Source organism: Cryptomeria japonica, chromosome 11 (assembly GCF_030272615.1).
Source record: "Cryptomeria japonica chromosome 11, Sugi_1.0, whole genome shotgun sequence".
Classification (NCBI taxonomy): Eukaryota; Viridiplantae; Streptophyta; class Pinopsida; order Cupressales; family Cupressaceae; genus Cryptomeria; species Cryptomeria japonica.
The window spans coordinates 5,146,858-5,172,684 of NC_081415.1; the positions used below are offsets into that span (position 1 = coordinate 5,146,858).

At 36.6% G+C, this 25,827-nt stretch overlaps 1 protein-coding gene across 2 annotated transcripts in view; it reads right to left on the reverse strand.

Annotated features, from left to right (window-relative positions):
- Window positions 1–502: 502 nt before the first annotated feature.
- Window positions 503–25,827, reverse strand: part of LOC131075206 (uncharacterized) — a 41,874-nt gene continuing 16,549 nt past the window's right edge. For both annotated transcript variants that reach the window (XM_058012032.2, XM_058012033.2), the window contains 8 exons: window positions 2,891–7,048; window positions 2,685–2,771; window positions 2,441–2,593; window positions 2,129–2,292; window positions 1,811–1,958; window positions 1,497–1,619; window positions 1,266–1,353; window positions 503–1,112 (listed from right to left, as the gene is read on the reverse strand). In XM_058012032.2, the coding sequence (XP_057868015.2) occupies window positions 913–1,112; window positions 1,266–1,353; window positions 1,497–1,619; window positions 1,811–1,958; window positions 2,129–2,292; window positions 2,441–2,593; window positions 2,685–2,771; window positions 2,891–6,634 (4,707 nt within the window). In that variant the 5' untranslated portion in view covers window positions 6,635–7,048 and the 3' untranslated portion in view covers window positions 503–912. The remainder of the gene's footprint in view (window positions 1,113–1,265; window positions 1,354–1,496; window positions 1,620–1,810; window positions 1,959–2,128; window positions 2,293–2,440; window positions 2,594–2,684; window positions 2,772–2,890; window positions 7,049–25,827) is intronic.

The window sequence follows — 25,827 nt, forward strand, 5'->3', positions numbered from 1 at the left end:
ACCCTCCCAATAAAGCTAGTCTTTCTGCATTCTTACAATCCCATAGGTTTTAGAAGAATGGCATTGATAATTTGTCTACTGCAAACAAAGGGGCATGATCATAAACATGAATACCTATTCAATGATAAAAACCAAGGAACTGGACAATATGAAGCTGGTTTTTCATGATTTAAAATGTATCGAACTTCAATTTTGAATATACCTCTTGACAATTCTTACCAAATCGATATTAATTTTTTTTCTGAATGAACCATTCTTTAATTTGGCTATGACCATTCTGGAAATTCGCTTACTTATTGAATAAATTTGACCTTTACATCAATCAAATTCAATATAAGCACAAAACTTTAAGCTGTTTTACATGATCACAGTTTTTAACTACAAGAAAAAAATAAAATCTAAATATATGTACACAGATATGGACACTGATGCCTGATCTCTCAACACTGAACAGCCCAGATGTAATTCAATCTAACAAATAGAAACATAAGGGGCACCCACATTGTAAAATTGCAGGGCTGAAATGCCCTCTATTCTTCCACATTGGAAAACAGCATTCTTTTACATTAATTTGATACAGCTTTTCCTTCTAAGAAACCCCTGACCTTGGATGCAAACAGCATAAAGTGCCATTTTTACATATTATAATATGCAGCAGGTCACTTATTTCCTACATCGAACACATACTAGGCATAAACTACAATTGAATTGTTGTTATCGAAACCCCCCTGCAGGGTGTTCACAGCTAACATACAAGTAAATCTGAAGGGACTGTTAAAAATATTTCATGGAATTTCAAGCCCCTTGTAAATAATAAATTATAAACAATATGAAAATATTGTCAGCATCATGTAAAGATTAGTACCAAACCTTGCCTAAAATAAGGTGCAGAAGTCTTAACTTTGCTTAGCTCTAACCATGATGAACATGATGATGATGACCATGGCCCCTTGAATGAAATGAGATGGCCATTGCACGTAATCGGTTGGCTATTTCTGTAAACGAAGGTCTTCCATTAGGGTCAGCTGACCAGCACTGCTCCATTAATGATCTCCAAGCAGGATCACACCAGTTTGGTACATGTGGACGCAACGTATTGCTCACTATACCTCCTGCACAGTTTTGTAAAAAAGCTAGAGAAGAGGTTCCAAAAACTCAATATGAGATTTACCTAAATATGTATTGCCCATCTTTATCAATCATCTAAAAGACTCAGATTACAAATTCCAGGGCAGTCACACATTTAGCCTATGTAAAGGGCATACCAATTATTGCTCCATAATGCATGTTAGCATATGGTTCCTCGCCTGTGAGGAGCTCCCACATTACTATTCCAAATGAAAACACATCAACCTGAAGCAAATAAAGCAAACAACTGCAAGGAACTTAGAAACTGAAGTCAATGGTTCTACACAGCAATATTTACTATTCACTATTTTGAGTACAAAATACACTTGAGTGGAGAAAAAGTTAAAAACAAAATTCTTCTGTTTAACCTTCTCAGAAACCATGTTGCTGCTGCCATTTAATAACTCTGGTGCCATCCATGGAAGGGTTCCACGCACACCACCAGAAACTAAGGTTTGATGTTTAATTTTTGACAGGCCTAAATCCCCAACCTGAAAATAAGCCATTTAAACTTTAGCTTTATTCAAATCTTTATTTGCCAACAGTCCATATTGTCCAAAAGGATGGAAGGACAAAGCATACAATGTTGTAATGATTCAAGTACCAGAAACAGTTTCAGAAGTACCAAACAAGAAACGAACCACTAAATATAAAAACATATTGCGAAAGAGCAAAATCATACCTTGCATATAGGACGTTGAGGGTCTCTCATGTTGACCAACAAATTCTCGCATTTCAAGTCAAAATGTACAATATTCTTGCTATGTAAATATTCCATTCCAAAAGCAGCATCCATTGCAATTAACAACCGCTTTCTGCGATCAATTGACCTGCAAGTGACATTAAATTTTCCAATATTCGTAACATTAACTGCTCTTTCCTCAGCAGTAACATTCCATGTCATATGCTCTTCACTTCTATTGGTCACAGTTAAAATAAAGCTAGCGTCCAATAAAAGGGATGGTAGAAGATAATTAAAAAACAGTGGCAGAAACCATACCTATCTTTCCTTTGAAGGACTTGTTTAAGTGAGCCATTTACCATGTATTCTGTCACAGTTGCCAGAGTTCCCCCAGGACCATCTGGGACAACACCATAGAAGGCAACAACATTTGGATGATGCATTTGTGCAAGCATCAAAGCTTCCCGCCAAAAATCAGCTCTCTAAATTCATTACACCAATCTTGTTTAGTTCACCACCACGCACTTCACAGGATATAGACTTTTCAAAGAAAATAAAATGATTGGTGTAAAGAAAGAAACAAAATTTTCCACATTAAAGCAGACACAAGAATAGATTAAGGATTCCCACCATGCGCTCTTGCTCTGATGGCCTTCCCATAAAACAGCTATTTTTTATTCGTTTAATTGCAACATCTGATCCCCTCCATTTTCCATGGTACACTGTCCCAAAAGTGCCAGAGCCAAGTTCTCGCAGTTCTTCAAGGTCAGCATTCTTTATAATCTGCTCAAGGAGTTGCATAAAGAAACAGCCTCTAGAACAATCCATGTCCTCTAACTTGGAAACACAATAATAAAAGAGCTAAATCTCTAACCTGCAATCCATGAGCTATAGCTTCACATTCAGCAATAACTGCATCACTGGCAGCTTCATCCTTGTCCGAATCTTCATTTCTAGCTTCCTACTCACACAAAGCATATGTTAGTCATAGATACACACAAAGCATATGTTAGTATAGTACATGTTATTCTACTGATGCTTAAAGAATTCAAAAGAAGTTCAGAATTGGAAATGACATACATCATTGTCTGAATCATGATTTAATATGGAACCCTCAATTATTGTGGAATCCTCATCTGCTACTTCAACCACTTTTTCAAGTAAGATATTATCATCAACTCTAACATCCTCACTTGCTGCACCCCATTTACCATCAGACAGAGTTGATGTGGGAGGAAAGTTTGAATTCAGTGTCTCCATCATCTGTGAAAAATTGAGTGACTCACCATTTCTTTCCATGTCTAAATTTTCATGGAGGTTAACATGGTCTAAAGCAACTCCCACAATATCCAAATGGGATTTAAAATCATTAGAGTAGCTCTCATCAATCTCATCACTTCCTGCTTGGTCAGCTGCGGGCTGGTGGAATAAACCTTTGCTAATATTGTGGTCCAAAGGAACTGTTTTCTGGTAAATCCCATCTTCAGAGCTAACAGGCACATGCAATGAACTAGAACTTGGAAGGTCATCAATAAATCTGGCATTTGAAAGAATACCCGAAACTGGATACAAGTGTCCATAATCATCATCAATCAGGCTCTGCCCCAAAAACTGCACAGGATGGTATTGAGACCTGCTCGTATCATTGTTAACTGTTGAAGGGAGTTGATCATGAGCTAATTCATCAATTAAATTCCCTTTTGGCTCACAGGTATATCTGGATGCCTCAACATTTGTATAATCTCTTTCTGATCTCATGTCATCCCACCATACCCCAGACATGCTTGAAGGAACACAAGCTTCAACTCCAGTCGTAGGCAAGAAAGGATTAGAACCAGTCTCTGTCAATCTCTCGTTACTGATCCTTTGATCAAAAGTAGGCAGTTGAAGATGAACATTTCCAGCATGATGATAAGCAGTATGTTCTTCAAGAGGATTAAATATAATACCTTCCTGAACACTGGATCCAGGCCTAGGCAATACAGAGTGGTTCATCCTTTCAGACAACTGTGATGCTTGTGCGGCCTCAGTAACAATGTATGTTGCTCCAATCTGTCCTGCAGTAATAGGCACCTTAAGTTGATAGGATGCGGGCACTAAAGTTTCAGGAGTGTCAGTTTTTTTAAAAGCTTCATAAGAAGTACCCAACCCAAGGGACACAAGAGTAGTCATGTCCTCTGGTGGTTTTAACACACCATAGCTCGCAGCTGGTTTGGCATAATCAACCCCTGACAACTCGGAAATCTGCTCTTCATTGCTGCAATCAAATTGATCAGTTCTTGTCCTCCTAGCAGCAGGCATTTTATCAGACTTTTCCAATGATTTCTGGTCAAAAGTTTTATCACTCTCATCTAAGATCTCACTAAAATTAGAATGAAACAAATTTTGTTCTTTTAAACTCTCTCCACTACCATGTGTAGCTTTACCCTGTTGCCATCCAGAAAAGACAGGTGAAATTCGCTCATCCTGATGAACAACTTTACTGTCTGCATCAGCCACACCACCTTGATCTAGGAAAGATATCAAACTTTCTTGAGTAGTTCTTGGTCCAGCATGAAAAGGTCCCGTTCCTATTAAACTATCTGAATGATGACCTTGATAAATAGAAGCCCCTTCACTCATGAGATGCACTGACTTAGTGGCATGTGTTTGTAGCACATTATCAGAAAGAACATGAGGCAATGCCTGTGGACGAATGAACCGTTCATTTAAATTTGTGACAACTTCTTCAGATATTGTCTGCTGATGAGTAAATTGCTCATCTGAATGAGACAGATTAGAAGGAAAACCTTGCTGATTGTCATCTTCTAGCACCCTTGTGCTAATATATTGTTGATCAACATGTGGAGTATTGTGGGTTTGTTCACCCTCTGCAATTGACTGGACTACTCCACCTTGGTGTGGAGATGAAGTAGCCTGCTTCACGGTATTGGAACCAGTGTCATTGCTCAAACTGGAACCTTGAGGAGCTTCGACCTCATCATCATGGGTTAAGTGAAGAGAATCAGTTTGTTTGGGAACAGCAGTACCAAGGTTTCCAGACTGAGTGTTCTGTACTGTATATTGTTGAACACGGTGTTGCAAATGCACACTGCCAGAATTTACCTGCGGAACATAATCTGTTGGTGTGTAGCTATACTGTTCCGTATCAAAACGATGCCACACAGGTTGATGTACTGGAGGTGGGAAATGAGTAATTCGTTGAAGATCCACAGAATGAAGCTCATCTGACCTGAGATCCAATGTGGGCTGAGCAACCTTAGTATCAGTGAATTGGCCATCACCTTTGTACATCGAATCTGAGTGGCTTGGGAGCAGAAAATCATTGTTCTGGTTGCCAGCTGAATCTTGGGATGTTTTAGATTCTGTATGTTTATTTTGAAAGTCGGGATGAAATGCAGCAGAAGAGGATATGGGTCTTCCATAATCTATATCATGGATACCCTCTGACGGAAGAACTACCGAGCGTGGATGCAAATTTATCTGCTCTTGGATAAAGTGCATAGGACTTTCTGCTACTACAGATTGTATGACTCTGACATGCATCGGCAGAGAAGAGAATGGAGCTGAAATTGTAGGTGATTTGATTGCAAAAGCAGAATTAGATACTGATGGCTTGGAAGACAATGGCACAACATTTGGAAAATTCACAATCTTCTGGCCATCTTTTGAATATTGAAGCCGTAATGAATCCATGTCTTCTTGAGCTCTTCCAGCAGTGTTCCAGTTCTCCGCAACATCTAGTCCAATCAAATTATCCAGATGTTGCGATGAAAAACTCACTATACTCCCTGAATGTTTTCTCGTGCTTGTCTCCAAGATACCATTGACTGCATCAACATATTGCTGCTTAGAATGCCTCATATCAGCTATGACATCAAAATGAGTAAGTTCGTTATCTAATCCAGTGAAGAGAAAGATCCGCAGTCGTGAAGACCCGTCCTTATTATCCAGTTTGTAATATTCTTCCATCATATTTTCAAGATCTTCATCAGAGGACACAGACACCAGAGCATCAAGGTCCTCACCTGGTAGCTGATACTTCAGAATAAGAGCCTGACCATAAACATCAATAATTTTTTGCATAAGTTCCTCATAGCCAACATCCTTATTCACAGTTATAATACGTGTTTCACCACCCACATATCTAAGCTTCCCATCACTAGGCCTGGGCAGAACTTTTCCCCCAAAACTACACATGAACTTCACCTTTCCTTGAGAAGAATCAGTTGATAGGCCAGAATGGTAAGATTGGTGCATAGAGTAAGACGTGTGATGAAGCCCAGTTTGCTGAGTGGAAGCGAAGGATCCTTCTTCCAAATGATACCCACCATCATTGCCAGACCGGGAAGTTTGTATTCCTTGTAAAGAGTCATTATATGAAGACTTGAAATGGCTCCCATAACCACTTAAGTTGCCTCTTTCTGCTCCTAGTATAGAAATCTCAGAATTGGTTCCAGAATCAACTCGCCCAATACCAAGAATACCTGTCAAATCCTCATAAACGTAAGTGTTGGATTCGTGGGCATTTACATTTGAAAGTGGTACTTGTTCCAATTCTACTCGTCTCTGAGTTCTTGATGCTTCCTGTGCAAATTGCAAAGCAAATTCCTCACCAGTTTGCACAGAATAATTTGTAACACGCATTCCTCCATTTAGTTTACCAAAGATCAAGGGCCTCAGATTTGAAGAAATGAAGGTTGGCTCATATGCTATTCCATGACCTGATGGTAAAAATGCCTCATTTGTTACAGGCTGAGGTCTAGAGCCAACCTGCCTTGAAACACTATTGCTTTCTGCTGCTCTTTCCACTTTCTCATCCATCTCAATGTCTTAAGGATGGAGAAAAACTTGCCCTAAAAAGGGCATGGCCATGTCCCACAAGCACAGAAAGAAGAATCATAGCCAGCCTATAAGCAGCTCAAAACCATCACAAACCAAAATGTCTAGTCTATAATCTATTTCCTCCATCTGAACCACTTCAGCAAAGAGCCCACGTGTACAATAAGTTTGAAATTCAGCTATCAAATTTTGAGTAGAGCAAAGAAAATCATCTATATGCAAGAAAATCCTCTCAAAAACCACACCATAACCGTGCTTCATGTCCCATTGTCCCAAACCATGGAAAAAGTGAGTCCAACATTACAAAAACAATGAAAACAAGGGGATAGCATAGGTTCCCTGGCTAGATTTTCTGGAAAAGCATGACAGCTTGGACACTTCTTAGCAACACCAGCACTGCAAAAAAATCAGAAAGAAGCAATAATATCTATAAAAGATCTGAATTAGCAGATAACTAATACTAATTTCCACAAATGATCAAAAGAAGTGAATGAAAATGATCAAAGCACAGAAGAACATGAGAAAGTGAGGATCCCCCAAACCATATAACAAGCAATATGGCATTAGAATACAACAGCTATCTTAATTGTGTAGTAAATAAGCTGCAAACCAATACCGTGACATGGTACCCATTAAGTTATTATAACATAGAAACAAATAAATGTTCGCCTCATAATGGAAAGTACCTATCACAAGTGTCCCCTGATTCATATATATGAGGCAAATATATATATATATAACACCATTTTATCTACGTGGGTATCTAGTTAGTACTGCTATATTGTATTTCTATATTTAATATGTAGATACTACACATTGACCATATTTATACTTGGTACATAACAGAGCATCGACTACGGATGCTCATATTTGAATTAATTATTCAATCTCGAATTGAAGTTGAATGTTTAATGTCAAATTGTAAAAATGTTATGATAGTATCATGATCTGGATAAAATGTTACTCATCACAGAAATATTCTTTTTTTTTTCCTATCTTTACTTTCCTTCCATTTACCTGAAATCATAAATCACCACATAATAGGAGACCCCTCCGATCACACTATTGAATTTGAATGCTATTTTTTGTTTCAAACACTGCATGCTGTGAATCACCACTTTGTTCCAAGCTACTAGGATCTTGATTTCAACAAGGCCAGACAATCATGAACTCTGAGTTTTACGAGTTAATGTAAAATGAAAAGTATCATACATGAAAAATACCAGATAACTTTTGTTTCTAGATTGAATTTGAAACTAAATATATCAATTAATTTTATCAAATTTCCAGAGTCCATAATCAAATCATGAAGTTGCTTCTGGATTTGACTGTTTCTATCTTTTTTGCATCAACGTTTCGGATCACACTCTGTGATCCATCATCAGGATGAGAGAGTGTCAAGAGATGAAAAATTAAAAAATTGTCAAGAGATGCAAAAAAGATACAGAGTCAAATCCAGAAGCAACTTCATGACTAAATAATCAACTCGATGTCACAGTGGAGTCAGTTTTTGATGCACTTCTGATCAAAACAAAAGGGAAAGTATGACCTTGGCCAGAAGTACAAATGATCAAATTTTGAAAGCCAAATTTACCCAGATAGCCTTAGGTCAGCTTTTCCTCAAAAAACATTAAAACTTTCAATTCTGGAGTTGTTCAATTTCCATTCTTTGAAAAACAACACCCATTCATTTGTGTGCATTTGTACAGTGACCCAAAAAGGTAAGACTAAAATGAGAGAAAAAGCCTGTTGTGCTCTGCTACTGCACTTACCAGCACCAAACAGACGAAGAAAATAAACAAATCCAAACCGTATGGTATCCATTTGGTCCATTTGGATATAGGCAGACTGTCACAAATGGAACATTGATCTGAACTTTTGTCATTTGATATCGGGTTTTCATTTTTCAAAAAAAAATCAAATATGTTATACCGAAATGTTGAACTTGCATTGTCATTCGATATTTGCTAATATTGATATGTTGTAGTTTTTGCAACCAAATCAGAAGGAAAAGGAACACTAGATGCATCAATTTTCCAAGAAAACCAGGATTTGAAATGGCATTAAAAACGTAAACAGAGAAAATATAAAAAAAAAATCAATATATAGAGAGACAAATAATAAACATAAAATTCAGTCATTAAGCGTGAAAAGATCAAAACCCAGGAGACAGTCTTAACCTTTGTGAATTTCCAGGCCTTTGTGAACTATTTCCGTCTTTGTTTTGGAAAGGAAAAACTTTGAAACAGGAGCCCCCTGTGACATTTTTGGCAGCTTAGTTTGCAACATAGCAAACACAATGCCACGGTGATGATGAGATAGAAGTTATAAGTTTGAGAAGCGCATGATCGAAGGTCAGTCCTTACCTTCACCTAACGGTTCAGGTCAGTGAGGAGCACCTATAACAAACACAATGCCACAACCTCAAAAGGAAAACATCCACCTCATTTGGGTGGATTTATTCTTTCTGCTGTATAATAAATGATACTGTCTTCAGCTCTCTTTGATCATAGCAAATACTGATGATTTGATACTTAAGTTGCATATATCTGTCTACCATTATATAACTTTTTGGATGTTATAGACTTATTGGATGTTTTTGCCATCAATATTGTGTTGTTATTACAGAAGTAAAATAACTAATTGCCTAGCTTTTTGTCTCCAGTATGAGCAAACAACTGGTAACTCTTGCCTCACAAGCAAGATTTTATAGATTTTGAATGAAAGCAACTAATCTATGCAAACCGCCTGTCTGCTGACTAAAACAGATACCCACAATCTGATGCAAACAAGATTTCAATGAAGTAGCATCTAGATCATTCACAGCACAAGATCTCAGGAATCGAAAAAGCTACGCTACATTCAAAGCTACAACCTAGATAGATAGATATCACGATAGAAAGCCTAACACTAGAATCTAGCTCCACTTCCATTCATGAAGATAGAGACATTTTAAAGAAAACACAAGAATAATGGATGGAACAATATTTTAGTAGCATATGCGCAACATCAACTATCATTAAAAATGTGTTATATCCAAAGCACTTTTTGTAGGTTACAAAATATCCAATTTTTTGAACATAGGATAATCATTATTTTATCCCAAAAATCAATGCTTAAAAGCACAAGTGCTTAAAGATTCCAAAATGCAAAAAAGAAAGAACTTTGAAGGAAAAACTAAAGATGCAAAGATATATCAGTCTTGAGGTGCCCACATTAAATTTATGATATAAGTTAGATAGGCATCATGAAACTTATTTCAATAGTTTTATAGTTATTTTATTTCCATAAATATATAGCTTTTCAAATTATTTTTATTTTATTTGAAGTCTCATTTTTTCTATACATTTTGAAAACAAATGAAAACAAGATACATATCAGCCAAGGGAAACCAAGAGAACAAAAATACAAAATAGGAACTTATACTTCGATGAAAAAAAATTATTACTTTAGCGAGTAACTATGAATATTAAATGCTAATATCTATTTAAATACTACAAATACACAAATAGATAAGTAAATAAGTGAGGAAAAGACTCAAAGCTATTTTATTTAATCATGCATTATTTTATTTACTTTATAACTGTTTATTTCTACATACATACATGGACACAAAAAACTTATTTTTACTTCAGAATTATTTTATTTTATCTACATTAATCACTTTGATTTGATTTGAAAAGCTGATTTTTGCAATACATTCTTTATTTTACTTTTAGAAAAGCCACTGTTCATTATTTTGTCAATTCTTTTGTTTTGTTTTCACTTTGAAAAGTGCATCAAATATTATATAGTCATATGTTACTTTTTAATAGTTTCATTTATAGGCATTAATATATACTTTACAATTTTAATATCTTTATATTTTAAAAAAAATGGTGGCTCTAAATTAAAAAAAATTCATTTTCTTCCACAGTCACCACATCAGATGCTTCTCCCACATGCTGCCACTGTAGGTTACACCTCTCAGCATAATAAAACTATCCAAAAGCAACCTAAAAATAGGCCCTCACCCTTTGGCCAAAAACAAGACCATTTGGAATAAACCACTACCACATATTGTTGTGATCAAAAATAGCAATTTTCTTAAATGTCATGATCCATCTACTTGCTGCAAAACCATTTTCCAGGGTTTAAACAAAAAGGTTGTACTTGAAACCCAAGGGTTTTCACCTTCAAGTTAAATACACATGAAAGCCAAGTATGATTCCATAGTCCATGAATCTGAAGACCTAACTGTTCTAATGGATGAAAAATCTTTGAAATCTAGGGTATGAAAACTGCAGCCATGCATACTTGAAAAACTGCTGCTATAGCCAACTAACTATAATCACTGTTTGATCCACTTTTGGAACCTAGAAACCCAATTGATTAGTGATAACCATGTTCTAAACCGTTCAGGACTATTTTTGCTGTTCATGTCACTTAGATCTTCATCCACTATATTTAAGTGTTTTTTTGGCATTTGTCATCCAAATTGCTCCAGGCACTTTATCCCTTCTAGCCCCATCATTTACATGACAAATTCAAAGAAACGGGACTCGGACTCGGCTCGGACTCGGCAAGGCCAACTCGGACTCGGACTCGGGACTCGGCGTCAGACTCGGCTCCAGACTCGGCTGGACTCGGGATAGTGAAAAACTCAAGAAATTTAGAGATTTTTAAATATTTAAAACTTGTTTCAGACACCCTTTATTGAATACACCTTAAAGACACAATAACATCATCAAACTCGGCTCATTTGATTACATACACAAGTATACATCAATCACATAAGCATAAACGCAAATTGTAGCTGAAGAAAATAACAAACATAGATATATAAATATTGTCAAATGTATACAATATTACAAAACTCATGGAATAAAAAATCCATGTCATCATATGATCATCATCAAATGTTTCATACAAATACCAAAGGTAAATACAACTACAAGTCTATGGCTCAGAGGAGCCTGCACTCTCCGGCCCCAACCCCCTGCGAAGGCGTCTAAGGTAGGTCCTGGATGATTCGACTGCCATAGCCGCTCCCCGTGACACCATGCCATGCTCACCAACATCAGGAACATCCGTGTCACTATCTGCCTCTGAATCTCCTGTCTGTGCTCGTGCTCTCCGCTCCTCCTTTGCCATGGCTACAGTCTCAACCTCTATATCTACCTGGTCGATCCAATCAATGTCAGACTCGGAGGTTAAATTTTCTCTACTTCTATCGATGCAGTTTCCCCCATATTTTTCAACGGGGGTTTGGGGGCAGTGCCCCCAAGGTGGGTGCGCACTCCCTGTCGCGATACAGGGCGAGGTCGAGGGGCAGCGCCCCGTGAGGCCAAAAAAACTTATTACAAGTCTGAATTAGGGTTCCTTTGAGAGTCTTCCTTAGGGCCTGGTTTTGCTCTTGTTGCTAATTGGGTCTTGCTTGGTGAGTGAGTATCATTCTTGAAGGTCCAAGCTAGGTCAAGTTGGTGAGTGATAAAGTCTGGAATGTCATCCTGATCTTCAAATGCCCTGAAATTTGGCTAAGTCTGGAATGTCCTGATCCTGAAATTTGACTAAGTCTGGAAAACTGAAGAATCCTCCAAAAACTAGATTTTGCAATATAACTCCTGGAGGCCCGAAACCACTCTCAAACATCCTGACAGTATATATGGAATATAACTTAAAGTATAAGAAAGAAGAAAGATATAAGGAAATGTCACTTATACTCCATAAAATAATCCTGACGGAGAGACCAAAATGTCAAATTTCGCCCTTCCAAAAAAACTTTTTAAAATGTTTTTTTTTTGGTCATTTTATTAACCCAGCCAGTAGCCGAGTCTGGGGCTCAGGACTCGCCGAGTTTGGCAATTTTGAGCCAAAATCGCCAACTCGGCGAGTCTGGAGAGTAGACTCGGCCGAGTCCGAGTCCGAGCCCTTGCGACTCAATTGGCCGGACTCGGACTCGGACTCGCCGAGTTTGGGCGATTTCGGGCGAGTCTCGTTTCTCAATCAAGCACTTCTTTTTGATGATTTTGTCATTCAAAAGAGCAGCTTATGTCTACTAGGTGCTTATTTTATGTGCCTTTGCCACTGAACACTCCTTTACCTTATTGGTGTGCCTAGCAGTCACTATTGTCACTTAACCTTACACTTTACCTTCTAGCTGGGCTTCCAGACTGATTTGATCACTTACAAGTTTATAACCCTTACTTCTCCTCTCAGGTGTGCCGAAGTGCCATCTCTGTCACTTCAAACATACATTTTCACCCCTAAGCACATTCTACACCTATTATGACACTTAAAAGGTAGTTCATAACAGCCAGGCACCTAGTTAAGCTGCATTTGCATCTAAATAACATCATAGGCAGCCTTGTCAGGTTGCTTTGTCAATTAACTGCCATCTATCTGACCCAGGCGAACTTATCTCTCCTCCTTGATGCTTGAAACACATCCTTGGTGCTTATAAACCTGATTATGTCACTAAAAATATGATAGGCGCCCTTTTATGTTATTGTTGTCACTGAAACACTTCCTTCAAATGCACTTTTGAGCTGGTTCACTTGCTTCAAAAACTTGAAAAACATGTAGCACCGTTTTAGAGCAGCCTTGCCTCTTGAAACATCCACATCACCTGCCCAGGCCCACCAATTTGTAATCTAAGCCATCATGTTTGATCTCAGGTGCCCATATAAGCATTCCTTACATAGTCAAGCATGGTCAAGCACTCATTTCAACCTCAATCGCCACATGGAAGATTAATATTATCTTCTAGGTGTACCAATGACATGCATTTGTTACTCAACTTCTGTCATTTGTCCTTCAACTTTATTCTCTTTGCATATAGGCACCCTTTCATGCATTTTTGTGTCTTCAGTGCTGAAACCATTGCACAAAAGGTACCCCCTTATTGTTTCAAACCTCTTAAGACTTGGTTATGTCTACCTCAACATGCTCCTACTTGCCAAATATCATATTGACACTTTAAAGTATTTGCATCCCCTTGTTTCAGTTATGATTGGGCAAGCTAATAGAATGACCCGAATGATGAGCAATGCTGCCTAGGACAATATATCCATCAAAGGTAACAATAACAAAAACGACAGCCTCAGTTCTCATACCTGACATACTAATGTATTACAAAAATAATGTTGAAAAGACGAGTTTAATAGGGGTGCAACAAAATGGCATAACCAAAAATATATTAGGACTCTCATGTATCCATATAGCAATCCTCGAAAGTCCTTTAATTATATTTGGTGATAACCATGAGATATAACTTGGTAAGGAACAATGCTCCATACAATTCATCAAGAAAATCATGAATGATAGAATTAGAAAACTTATCTTTGATGGTAAGCTTATTGAGCTTACAGTAGTCTGAAGACATGCACCCACTAACATCCTTCTTTAAAACAATCACCACCATAGTTGGGACACTTGACAAGTACACGTCGAGTTTTTATGCTGCAAAATTACTTGCCATGTTTTTGGGCAAGTACTCACCAAAAACTCCACTAGGCCCAAAAAATCCACTAGTCCACAAAATAAACTCAGCCAGCACTATCAAAAAGTGGGATGCATCTAGGACATACAAAAAACGTGTTAAAAACACTTTCTTTTGCTTATAAAGTCTTCAATGCCCTCACTATTCCTCACACAGCAGTTGAAGAGCAAATTTCAATATTTTCAAGGGCAGGTTAGTAAAAAAAAATTGTTTTTTTTTCAAGTATTTAAATTCATTTTAACAGCTAAAATCAAGCATGTGGATTATGAAAAACTCATAATTTCCTAAAACCTAGTAGTCTTTTGAAATTTATTTCCAAAAAATTGGATTTATCACCATCTTTTTCATTTATGCTGATTTTTTTAGGAATTAAGTGTATTTTATACACATTATTTTTTTGATTTCAACCTAATTTTGGGAATAAAATGATTTGGTTATATTGAATTTATGTTGATTTAAATAATGCATGTTGAACTATATAAATTTTAGGTTAAATTTAAACTGATCTTTTTGTGTATAAAAATTTAAATGTTGCATTATCACTTTGTACTTGTAGGTTAACCGTTAGATACAATGGAAAACAGAGAGGTCTTTGGATCTGGATCGAGCTCAAACTCAGCCCAAATGATGACGGTTATAGGCACTCATCCAACAGTAGCTATAGACACTGCTTGGAAATATGGGATATAGGGACCTACACCTAGGATAGTTCTTTGCATTAGATGTCAAAAAATACTTTGAGGCATAAATTGCATCAAATACCATCTTGCAAGCATTACTCATCATGACGCCAAGCCTTGTTACAACACCATAATGAGATGAATGCACACTTGGAATTGGTAGAAGAAAAATTACAAAGGGACAAAACAAAGGCAGCCATAGCCACAGCCATAGCTAATGCTAGTAATCATAGTCCTAAAGCAAAAACAAATGAAGAAACAACATTTTTGTGGGCTCCCTTCGTGGTCCACGAGTACGAAACACATTGGCATCCACTTCAAGTAGAGCACATATAGGCATGCCACATAGCTTTTTTGTGCCCAAAAACACACCTAGAGCACAACCATCATTGGAAGGTTCAAGGTGGAACAAGGAGGTGCATCAACAAGCAAATAAGGCATGTACCAATTTTTGGTACTTCAAGAACCTTCCTTTCAATGCAGCGAGCCGTCCTTATTTGGGAAATTTGGCAACTACGTTGATAGTTGCAGGAAAAGGCTACAAGGTACTTTCTCTAAATTAATGCTAATTTATAGTAATTTTAATTTGTCTTGAACTTAGGCTTTTTTTGTGTTTGAAAATTAAAATTTTGTACATGTAGGTTGCTCATGAATGCAACCAAAGAGGCAAACTTAATAGTGGAAGAACAAAAGAACCAATGGAGAAAATATGGCTGCACGGACAAGAAAAACCGCACCATTATCAACTTTTTGGTAGTTTCAAATGGTGAAGTGACTTTTTGAAATCAATTGATGCCTCTAACAAAGTAAGAAATGCAAAAATGTTGAGAGTCTAATGTTGGAGGAACTTGTCATGGAGGTGGGCATAGATAATGTGGTATAAATCATAACTAACAATGCAACAACATATGTGGAAGCTAGGAGATTGCTCCAAGACAAACATTAGTCATTCTTTAGACCCCTTGTGCAGCACATTGCCTTGACCTGTTCTTGGAGGACATTAGCAAATTTGATTGAGTGAGACCAGTTGTAGATGATGCAAGGAGCATAACAAAATTTAACCATAATCATCCTTGGGTACTTAATTTGTTAAGATATCACACCCAAGGGAAAGTGTTGGTCTAATCAGGTGTAACAAGGTTTGCAATGATATTCTTGACATTGTATAGCATTATTGGTTTGTTGACTTTTTTGAAACAAAAAATATTTGAGAACCAAGTATGGCACCCTTGTTGCCATCTACATCTCCTACTTATTCTTGTGTTCAATGCCCTATTCTAATTCTCGCTTCTCTTCAATAAACAAAGCTCGCTCAATGTAGGAAGACTTCTTTTCTTTGCTCTTTTTTTCTTCAATTTGTTGAGGTGTCAATCTATTTGTTTGTGAATGAGAAGAGTTTGAATTGCCATAATCCATAAAACTCATGAATGATTGTTTCTTATCTACTAGTTGTTGTTCTTCTCCTTGCAAGTCCCTATCCATATCATCATTTACATTAGTTTGATCAAAGAGTCTTACATCATGTTGAGTTGCATACTTTAGACCTCACAGAAATAAGTTTAGTATTCGCTCCATGTGAATATCTTGTATGTGTAGACTCGAGGTATGTGTATTAGGTATAGTCATTAGTTCTGCCTATTGCCTAAGCCTAGCCATTTGACTCGAGGAGTTGTCCATATGATTGTGGTAAGAGCATCTATCCAGTTCATGAGTAAAGGCACTCCATAAGAGAAAGGTGTGTTGATTATTGATCCAACAATACCATATAAGTTGTTGAGGCTCTACATAAAGGGATGCAATGTGGAACAACTGATTGTGCAACATATGAAGGAATGCAAACAACAATTCTATTTGGCATACCGTGTGTGGGTGGAGACCATCAAATTGGCAATATAACTCCACGTACTTCAATGACTCAGCAATGCGGTTCCTAATGAGAGCATCAATCAGCCTCTAAAGTCTCCAATGTCCTCGAATCTGAATTGTGTGCATCCCATGGCTACCTTATATTTCCCAATACTTGGCCCATCCATGACTATAATGCAGCCACATTAAAAGTTAGCACACCCAACCATGTTCTAAAATCTAATATATAGAATTATCAAGACCATTGAGGCAGTATCTAGATTTGTTGGTACCTTCTGCTTCTACTAGTGGCTCTATCTCAGATACCATGTCTTCCTTGAAAGAAGACTTAAACAATGTTGCAGTAGATTCGGACTTGCCTGAAGTGGAGCTTCATTTTCATTTAGAAGTCAAAAATTTGATTGTGATCTCCTTGCCAAGATGAATCAAATGACTATTATATTGTGCAAGGGTGCTGAAAAAAGCTCAGATAGACAGTTCCTAATTGTCAAAAACATATCTACACCAGGCAAAAGATAGAACAAGGGAGCTCTGAGGTTGGTGAGGAAGACAAACAATCATCCTCCAATGCTGGTCTTGGAGAAGCTCCTCTTGCTAGAATCGACTTCAAACAAGGGAGCTCAGAGGTTGGTGAGGAAGACAAATAATCATCCTCCATTGCTGGCCTTGGAGAAGCTGTTCTTGCTAGAATCAACTTCAATTAGTCATCTTTGCGGTGCTTGGTTCCTTTGGTCCCACTTTTCCATTCCATCTGAATGTTATTTGTGGTCTTGTCTTGTGGGATAGTTTTTAATTTTCGTTTTTGCTGGTTGTAGTGTGGTGGGTTGTTTTTGTTTTCGAATTTTTAAATTGATGATCCTTTTCCCCCCTATTGAGTTGATTGCCTTTTTTTCTTGGGACGTTGAGTAATTAATGTTTGGTCTTCAAATGGTGGCATACTCTCAGGTCAATTACTGCCATAAGGTAAATGGTTTTAATGTTCCATACCTATAGTAATACAGAAGAAATCAATAACAATTTGGATAGTGATAAAAATTTACCCAGAATCAAGACATCATACAGGGATGTGTTAAGCACAGAAGACCCTGGGTATACTCCAGAGAATGCAAAGTTTGAGGCTATTTTCAGAGAAGAAAATGGAAGTGGAGATGGAAAAGATGTCTTTAATGAACAACATCCTGCAATTCTAGGAAAGAGCAAAATGCCTCTTTTGCCCAGCTTTCGTCATGTTGATCCCAACTTAGAAATGGTATATGTTAAAGAGAAGAAAACATTCTTAAAAATGTTGTTATCTTCTTTACTTGTATGGATAAATATGCCTTGCCACCAACAAAAAAATTTGATGAATGCATATTAAATGTATGGGGAAAAAAGCTTGGAATGTATGTCCCATTCTCCAGAATCTTACAAAAGGGATTATTTGTGATGTTTTATCAAAGTCACACTATGCAAAAAAGATCAATAAGTAAAGAGTATTGGAATGTACAGAAATGTGTATTCAAAGCTATCCCCTGGTCCCCTGAAGCCTCACATGAAGAAATGCTAGCATGTGCAACACCCAGATGGATGATAGTCAAAAATGTCCCCTACAAATCCGGCCTTTCCTTCCACAAATGCTTTACCATGTTGGCAAATACTGCAAGTGGAACAAATGTTAGACATTTTGCCATTGATGTCAAGTGATTTTTGTCAAGCCTATGTTTTTCAAGCTAGAGGATTGCTCAGAGTATTATTGGACTGAGTTTGAAGTGCTTTTCGAGCTACTGTTTATTCATTAGATTTTCTCAATTTTGGTTGTGACAAATACTGCAAGTGGAACAAATGTTAGACATTTTGTCATTGATGTCAAGTGGTTTTTGTCAAGCCTATGTTTTTCAAGCTAGAGGATTGCTCAGAGTATTATTGGACTGAGTTTGAAGCGCTTTTCGAGCTATAATATATTCATTAGATTTTCTCAATTTTGGTTGAGCTGCTTGATGTGCTTGAGCTGCTTGACATGCTTGAGCTGCTTGCTTGGCTGTCAGATTAAACTGTGTGTGTGTTTGCTTCACCTGCTTGCTAGCTTACTTGTCAACATGTCAGTTGCTAAGTCAGATTTGTTGCCATGTCACTTTTAATATATTTTCATCCCATGCATTCTCTATGGTTTCTAAAAGGCATCAGATTTTGATTGGTTCGTGGACATGGATATTATTTGAGCAATATGTAACGCTTTACTAAGTTTGGTGTTGTTTTCTAACAAGGCAGCTATTTTCAGTTCATGGTCCTCATAAATAAAGGTGTTGCGCTGTTTGAAATATATTGAAGATGCTGAGTATTCTTTCTCCACGATGGGCACGTTTTTAAACAGTTTTATTTAAAATACTTTTTTTTTTCAGTTTTGATATGATGCTGTCAGAATAGAACATGCGTTGGTGGTGCTGAAAATTAAACCTTCATTTATTTTTGCTCTGTCGGGTGTAATTGGGGAATCATTACAGAGGTTTCTGAATCGATTTTTTTTTTTTAAACGGTTATTAATTACTAGTATCGTATGTTTTGAGTGGGCTGGGGAAGCTCATTTTATATAGCTGCCGTTTTTTTTGAAAGAAGACGGCTAAGGGTATTTTTGGAGTGCTGCTGTTAATTTTAAAGCATGGTGTAACGTTTTTTTTTAAAGGAAGAGTTCTGTTGTGTGAAAAAACATATGAAGAAGAACAAGATGGTATGCTATGTGAAAAAGTCGGGATAGAATTGATCCCCGAGTTTTCAGGTGCAAAAGATATTTTTGTTTGGTTGATATGTTGTTCTATTTTAGTGGTGAAGCTGCATTTTTTCATAGGTGTGCAGGTGATATGATAAAAGTCTGTGATTATTTTCTTACATACCTGAGGTTGCTACAATCAATGAACATTCGAAGGCTGCTGTGAACATTTATTTGCTGGTTGCTGGGTGTAGAATCCTTTGTGTTCTAATTTCTGGTACTGATTTTCTGCTTAGTGCGACTTTGATCAGACAAGGCTGGGTTGTATGTGTTAAGATAGTGAATTTTAAGGGAAAATAGGAGAAAGAGGTTTTACTGTTTTGGCCTGCTGCGAGCATACATTCATTGATACATCTTCAGCTGGAACGTACAGAGGTGTTCTATTATTTTGAATTGGGAATGAAGTTCTAAGAAGTACTTTGAGTTTGTGTATTTTTCTGAGTTGGTGCTCAAACTGTGGTTGGTGCCATAGCTGTTTGGAGTTGGTGCTCTATTGAGAGTTGGTGCTTTCTAGCAATTGGTGTTTCTTTTGTAATCAGGGTTAGTGCCCATTTATGTTAATGAAAGCTTTTTAATGCTGTGTTTTTTTACCCGAAAGAGTTTTCCACGAGAAATCCTGTGTTATTGATCTTTCTGTGTATCTTTTGGTGTCATTCTGAAAATTTGTGTAAAAATTTTGAAACACTAATTCACCCCCTCCCTCCCCCACTCAGTGTTTCCTGTGTGCTTCTCAACAAACTAGGGCCACACTAACCCATATGAATGCTAGAGGACTCCTATCTCCAAAACCAGGTGTTTAAATTCCAAACTGCATCAAATTTCAATTGACGACTACCCCTTATTAATGTGAAATTAAAATGTTGGGGGATTTCAATGCATGCTTTCTATTCAAGAATGAAAAAAAAAAGAATTGTCCAAAGTTTTCAATAATACAAATATAAGGCAGAATGAGCCCTCCTTCAAAGAAATTAACACTGAAAAAATTACTGATAAGATGCTGCAGCCACTAATATACACTCGGAGAAAATGCCAAAATGGTGACTCTGAAAAGTTTAAACAAGAGAACTCTGAAGAAGAATATTTAAACAAAAATAAAAGTATTCACATGGAAGTAGAATTTAATAACAATCTTGATAGACAAAAACATATTGAAAAGGAGGAGTTTATTAATAATGTTCTACTCCCACCATCTATACCAAAAAAAATGCACAAGAGTTAGTTTTACACAAGCTAAAAGAGAGAATCTTAGCTGAAAAAGCTGTGCAATCTTCTAAGATCCCCATCTCCCCCATAGTTTAAACAACCTAGAGTCATATGACTCAAGTGATACTACCCAAAATGACATGGATGGACAAGCAATGAAACAAAATGTTATATTGAACTGTCTTAATCCTCTTTTCCACAAGGTTCCGCAAGAGCAAAAACTTCTTTAGAAAATAGTAAGACGATGTGGAGGAGAAAAAAGGAAAGCAAATAAGTAGAGGTGATTCAAAACAAAAAGATGGGAAAAAAAGTAACGAAGAAAGAAACCCTAAGTGCTTTGACACACTGTATAAAAATCAAAGGCTTCCTAACTCTCCTCCAATTCCAAAATAATAATCAAATGCAGAAGTTGGAATATCTGGGGACTTGAGTCCCCAGATAGAAAATACACTATTAGGTCTTTCTGCAATAAGAATACTAACTTGGACTTCTTGTTGCTGTAAGAAATAGAACCAACTGGATTTCAACCTGATACTGTGTTGAACTCTGTGTGGAAGGATTTGGCTTTCTATGCTTCCATGTAATATCCCTACATTAATAATACCATTATTACCATTTCTTTCCCCTTGCACTTAATATATGTATTAATGATTCAATAAATTATAAATGAATTATTACTATTATTATTTATGAAATGATTATAACATTTGGTATTCATATCAATACTAATATTAATATTTATTAATCTTAATATTAACATTAATGTATGTGAACTAACAATATTAATAATATTACCATAATAATATTACCATATCTACATTGAACTAAGAAATGTTATTAAAATATTATCATTCAACATATATAAACCTTATATTAAGAAATAACATAGAAAAATAAAAAGAGAAAGAAATATTAAACGAAACGGCACATTAGTATCTATTTTTAAGATGCGTTCTTTCCTAAAAGAAGTCACACCCATATTCAAAAAGGAAGGTGTGGCTTTTCAAACACTAACGGGTATATTAAGATGGGCAAATTTCCAACCAAAGGATAGGAAGAAAATAAGGGAAGAGGATCGTAGGACTGGGCACAAACGGTGACAGGCTGGAGCAACCTTATTGGTGAGTATACCTTCCTCAATTGCAGACTGTATTCAACAGCAACTTAACTCAGTACTTTCATTAAATACGATTCTATTATTTGTGAAGATTTTCTTATAAATAATATTAACAATGTAAACAAAGCAATAATAATGATAATAATAATATATATATGTATATATATAAGAATATTGGGAAGAACAATGGAAATCTGAGCAAATATATATGTATGTAAATAAATTAGAGATCTGTTCTGCACAGCAAATAAACAGAATTAAAGATTCACCAATCTAATAAATACAATGGATTTAAATACCTGAAATGTGACTACAATAATTAACTATAACATTCTGAGATAAGACTAAAAAAATCAGTCCACTGAGTCTTGTAATAGAAATTCTTAAAACTAATCTAATCTTCAAACTAATTCCGTATTTCTCCACATCCCCAAGGGAGATGGGGGCTGCTAGGGAGGGGCGGAGTAATTCCATCCGATAGGATGCCCCAAGGGTAAGAGACTCCTCCTGAAATCTGGGCTGCATGCCCCTAGGGTGAATGGACTGAGTTCAGTAATCTGGGCTAACTTGAGAGTTGGTTTCAAGCGCCCTAGACAGCCAAACCCTCTTCTGGGAATAGGGACGGAACAGTAGGAAATTAGAGGATGATTATTTTAATAAGTTCTCTTATAAGATGCGGTTAATTATGCCTAATTAAGGTAGTAACATAGATATTGTTGGTTAATTGGCAGAGTATAATTAGGGGACATTACATTCCAAGCATGTGAAAGGAGAGGAGGTACTCCCATTCTTATAGGGATTAAGTAGTCTCCCTTCGTTAAAATTTTTGGTTGCTGACCTTGCAATAGAAGGGTGTGGGTTTTCATTGAAAAAATGAAAAAGACAGACAAAAATTGGGCATCTGCTTACCATATGCTGCTATTGATTATAGAAAAAGGATTGATGGAAATGGCTGCCTTCCTCACTAGCAAATGTCCCCTGGATTGTTGGTGGGAATTTTAACATGGTTGAGCAAAAAGAAGACGAATTAGGTGGCATCCTTTTGAATTGAAAAGGAAATGAACAATACTTCTGGGCCAAAAGCAAAAGAATCTTTAAATAATTTGACCCCCTTGAAAATAACAAATCTAATATAGCAAGAGCATCTGATACAATTGGTGCATTAGTCACAAAACTGGTAAGAGAATATACTCCAAATTAGACAAATTTAATGTGTAGAAAAACACTTTTTGTTTTGACAGCATAGCAAACTGTAACCGTGTGCAAGCTTTACCCTGCACTATGTCTGACCATTACCCAATTGAGGCAAATATATTAATCGAAGATAATGATAATACAAAGAAGTAAAGGAAAGAATGCCTCTTCAATAATAGTATTTCTGAGTTTGGGACAATTTTTTATAAGAGGCATATTAATATGGAACAGTATAAAAATCAATATTTTCTGCCTAATACCCAAAGAAAAACATTTTCTGTACTGAACAAAGCTTTGTTTGAAGTGAATTATCCTGTGACTTTGAAATTTAACTCCTAGATTATTGAGAACCTTCAACAGGCAGATGGTTCTTCATTCTATACCATTAATGCTACCAAGCTACACAGGTTGTTAACTACTCCCCAAGAGGTACTCACCCATGTCAAAACCAATTGGGGCTTAAATCTTGATTACAAGCAATGGGCAAAAAATATTAAAACTTGTTGATGCAATATATTGAGCCTAAATATCGTAATTCAAATAGTTACTCCTTATCAAAATGATTGTTGTCGGTTCTCCTCTGCTCAAATTAGGCTTGTTTATGACTACATGCAATATTTGTAATGTTCTTAAAACATGTCAGTATGTTTCTCGAATGTAATTATGCCAAAGGTATGATTGTTGTCGGTTCTACTCTGCTCAAATTAGGCTTGTTTATGACTACATGCAATATTTGTAATGTTCTTAAAACATGTCAGTATGTTTCTCGAATGTAGTTATGCCAAAGGTATATGGTCTTTGTTTCTGGGGAACATTTTGGGATGGGATCTTTGAGATAACTTCTCTTGACATGGGATTTAACTTAGCTTTGCAAATGGATTGAATGAAAGACCCTTTTTTTGTTGTTGTTGTCATTTTCTATTGATATTCTGTGACTTTTATGGATGGGGAAAAAACTATAATGTTTTGCAGGGCAAAAGGAGGCATCTTACAGAGTTTTCCTGAAGACTCATAGTGAAATTCTTTCACAATTTACAATGACAATGGAGATTCCAAAGGAAAGGTTCATGAAGCTGCTTGATGAAGTCTTGGCTATTATTCACAAATCTGAGATCAAGTTTGCTGAATTTTGGCCTCATGATGTGAGGAAACCAGATGAAAAATTCTCTAAATTTCAAAATAAGTATATAAAAATTCACAAATATGAATGGCTCTTTGAAGATGACAATGACCAGACAATTAATCTGGAGATCCCTGCAGACATGGAGATCCAGAATCAGAACTATAACAAAGATGACAGCAGATTGGCAGTTTCTCCTCCTGTTGGTACCTTTGCATGTCCTCCTACAGGGAAAGTAGCAACCAGAAATGTTGCTGAAAATATTTATGTGGAAACTAGTCTATTATAGTTTTTGTTTTTGACTAAGACATAACATGCTTTACTTATCTGTACTTCTGTATAGCTCAGAATCATACACTCTGCCAATCATTTATATTTTGTTCCTTTTCAAGATCTTTTGGCAGCTTCTGTGCCTGGTTTGATGGTTGATGTGGTCTGTTCGACACATTTCTATTGTAACTTGTCTTATTTTCTTAATATATCATCAATTTAAAAGGAAAAAGGAAAAAGAGTAAGGAAAAAAATTTCCAATCTGTTGAACTAAATGGGAGGGAGAGGGAGAGCTCGTTATTAAACTAAATGGCAGACCAAAACAGTAGAGTCTGCTGTCCCATAGGTTCTTGGTGTCATAGAAGTTAAAAGGTCTTCTATTCTAATGACAATCCTCCCTCTTTTGCTCTTTAGGGTTATTTAACATTATTTCCTTTAAAAATTACCTTTTTTATTTGTATGCACCACATGGAACATGACAACCAGTCTTGATAATAGAGGAAATCCTCTCCAAGTCCTCAAGTCAACTGTAATGTCAAGGACATCAGTCAGGCCCTCAAGGACACATCCCCGTCAAACACTTCAAAAAGAAATATTGACCTTTACTCGCAACAACTATAGACTGTGCCATGAAAGACCCTGTACTTTGAAGTGAACTTCTTTGACTCTAATACCCTAATGACCTTTGCTCACAACAAGTATAGACTAGGCCATGAAATAAACTGAAATGGGATTCTTTTGCTCTAATTTAGCATCAAATAATTTCCCTTGAAATCAAATGTCTAGATCTTCTTGACAGAACCATATCTCTCTCAATGTAGTTTAGTATGGTTCTCAGGTTTAGGGTCCTAGCATGAGGTCTTGTGAATCAGCCCAAGTTAAGAGGGTTGAAACTCAAACAATTATGCTTCAGTGAATGTTCCAGTGCAAAAAAACAGTTCCTTAATGTATTTTTCAAGCCAAATTTGCCACCCAGCTCCTTCAACTCAAACGCATTTTCAAAGTCACTTGATTTTTACACAAGCCTAGATCTTAGTTGGTTCTACTTTGTCCTAGAAAGTATCATCTTTCAGCAGTCTATTCTTTGTTGTACATGTACAAAAAAAATTGTAGAGTCTAGAATGTCCAGTTTTACGATAAATCTTCATTGTCTGATCAAGCCAAGAGCCATGTTTCAGACTTTGTCATGCTTGTCTATGTTGTTTTTGTCTTATTTCTTCCATGAGGATAGTAACGTGATTTGTCAAGGAATAAAATAAGATTGTCATTCGAATAACAATGAACTCAACATAAATTGAAGAAGGCAACAAGTTTCAAATTTGGCAAATTCACGTGGAGGTATTGTTGTGATGTATTCACACATCGCCCTATTGCAAATGGGGACACCTACTTTTTGCTTTCTAGGGTTTGTTTTCTGGGTCTTTTGAGTTTTGTCTGTTAACCTTTGCATGATGAGTGCTGTTAGGGGGGATTGCTAGATAGCAGGCTCTACTTGAGCTAGG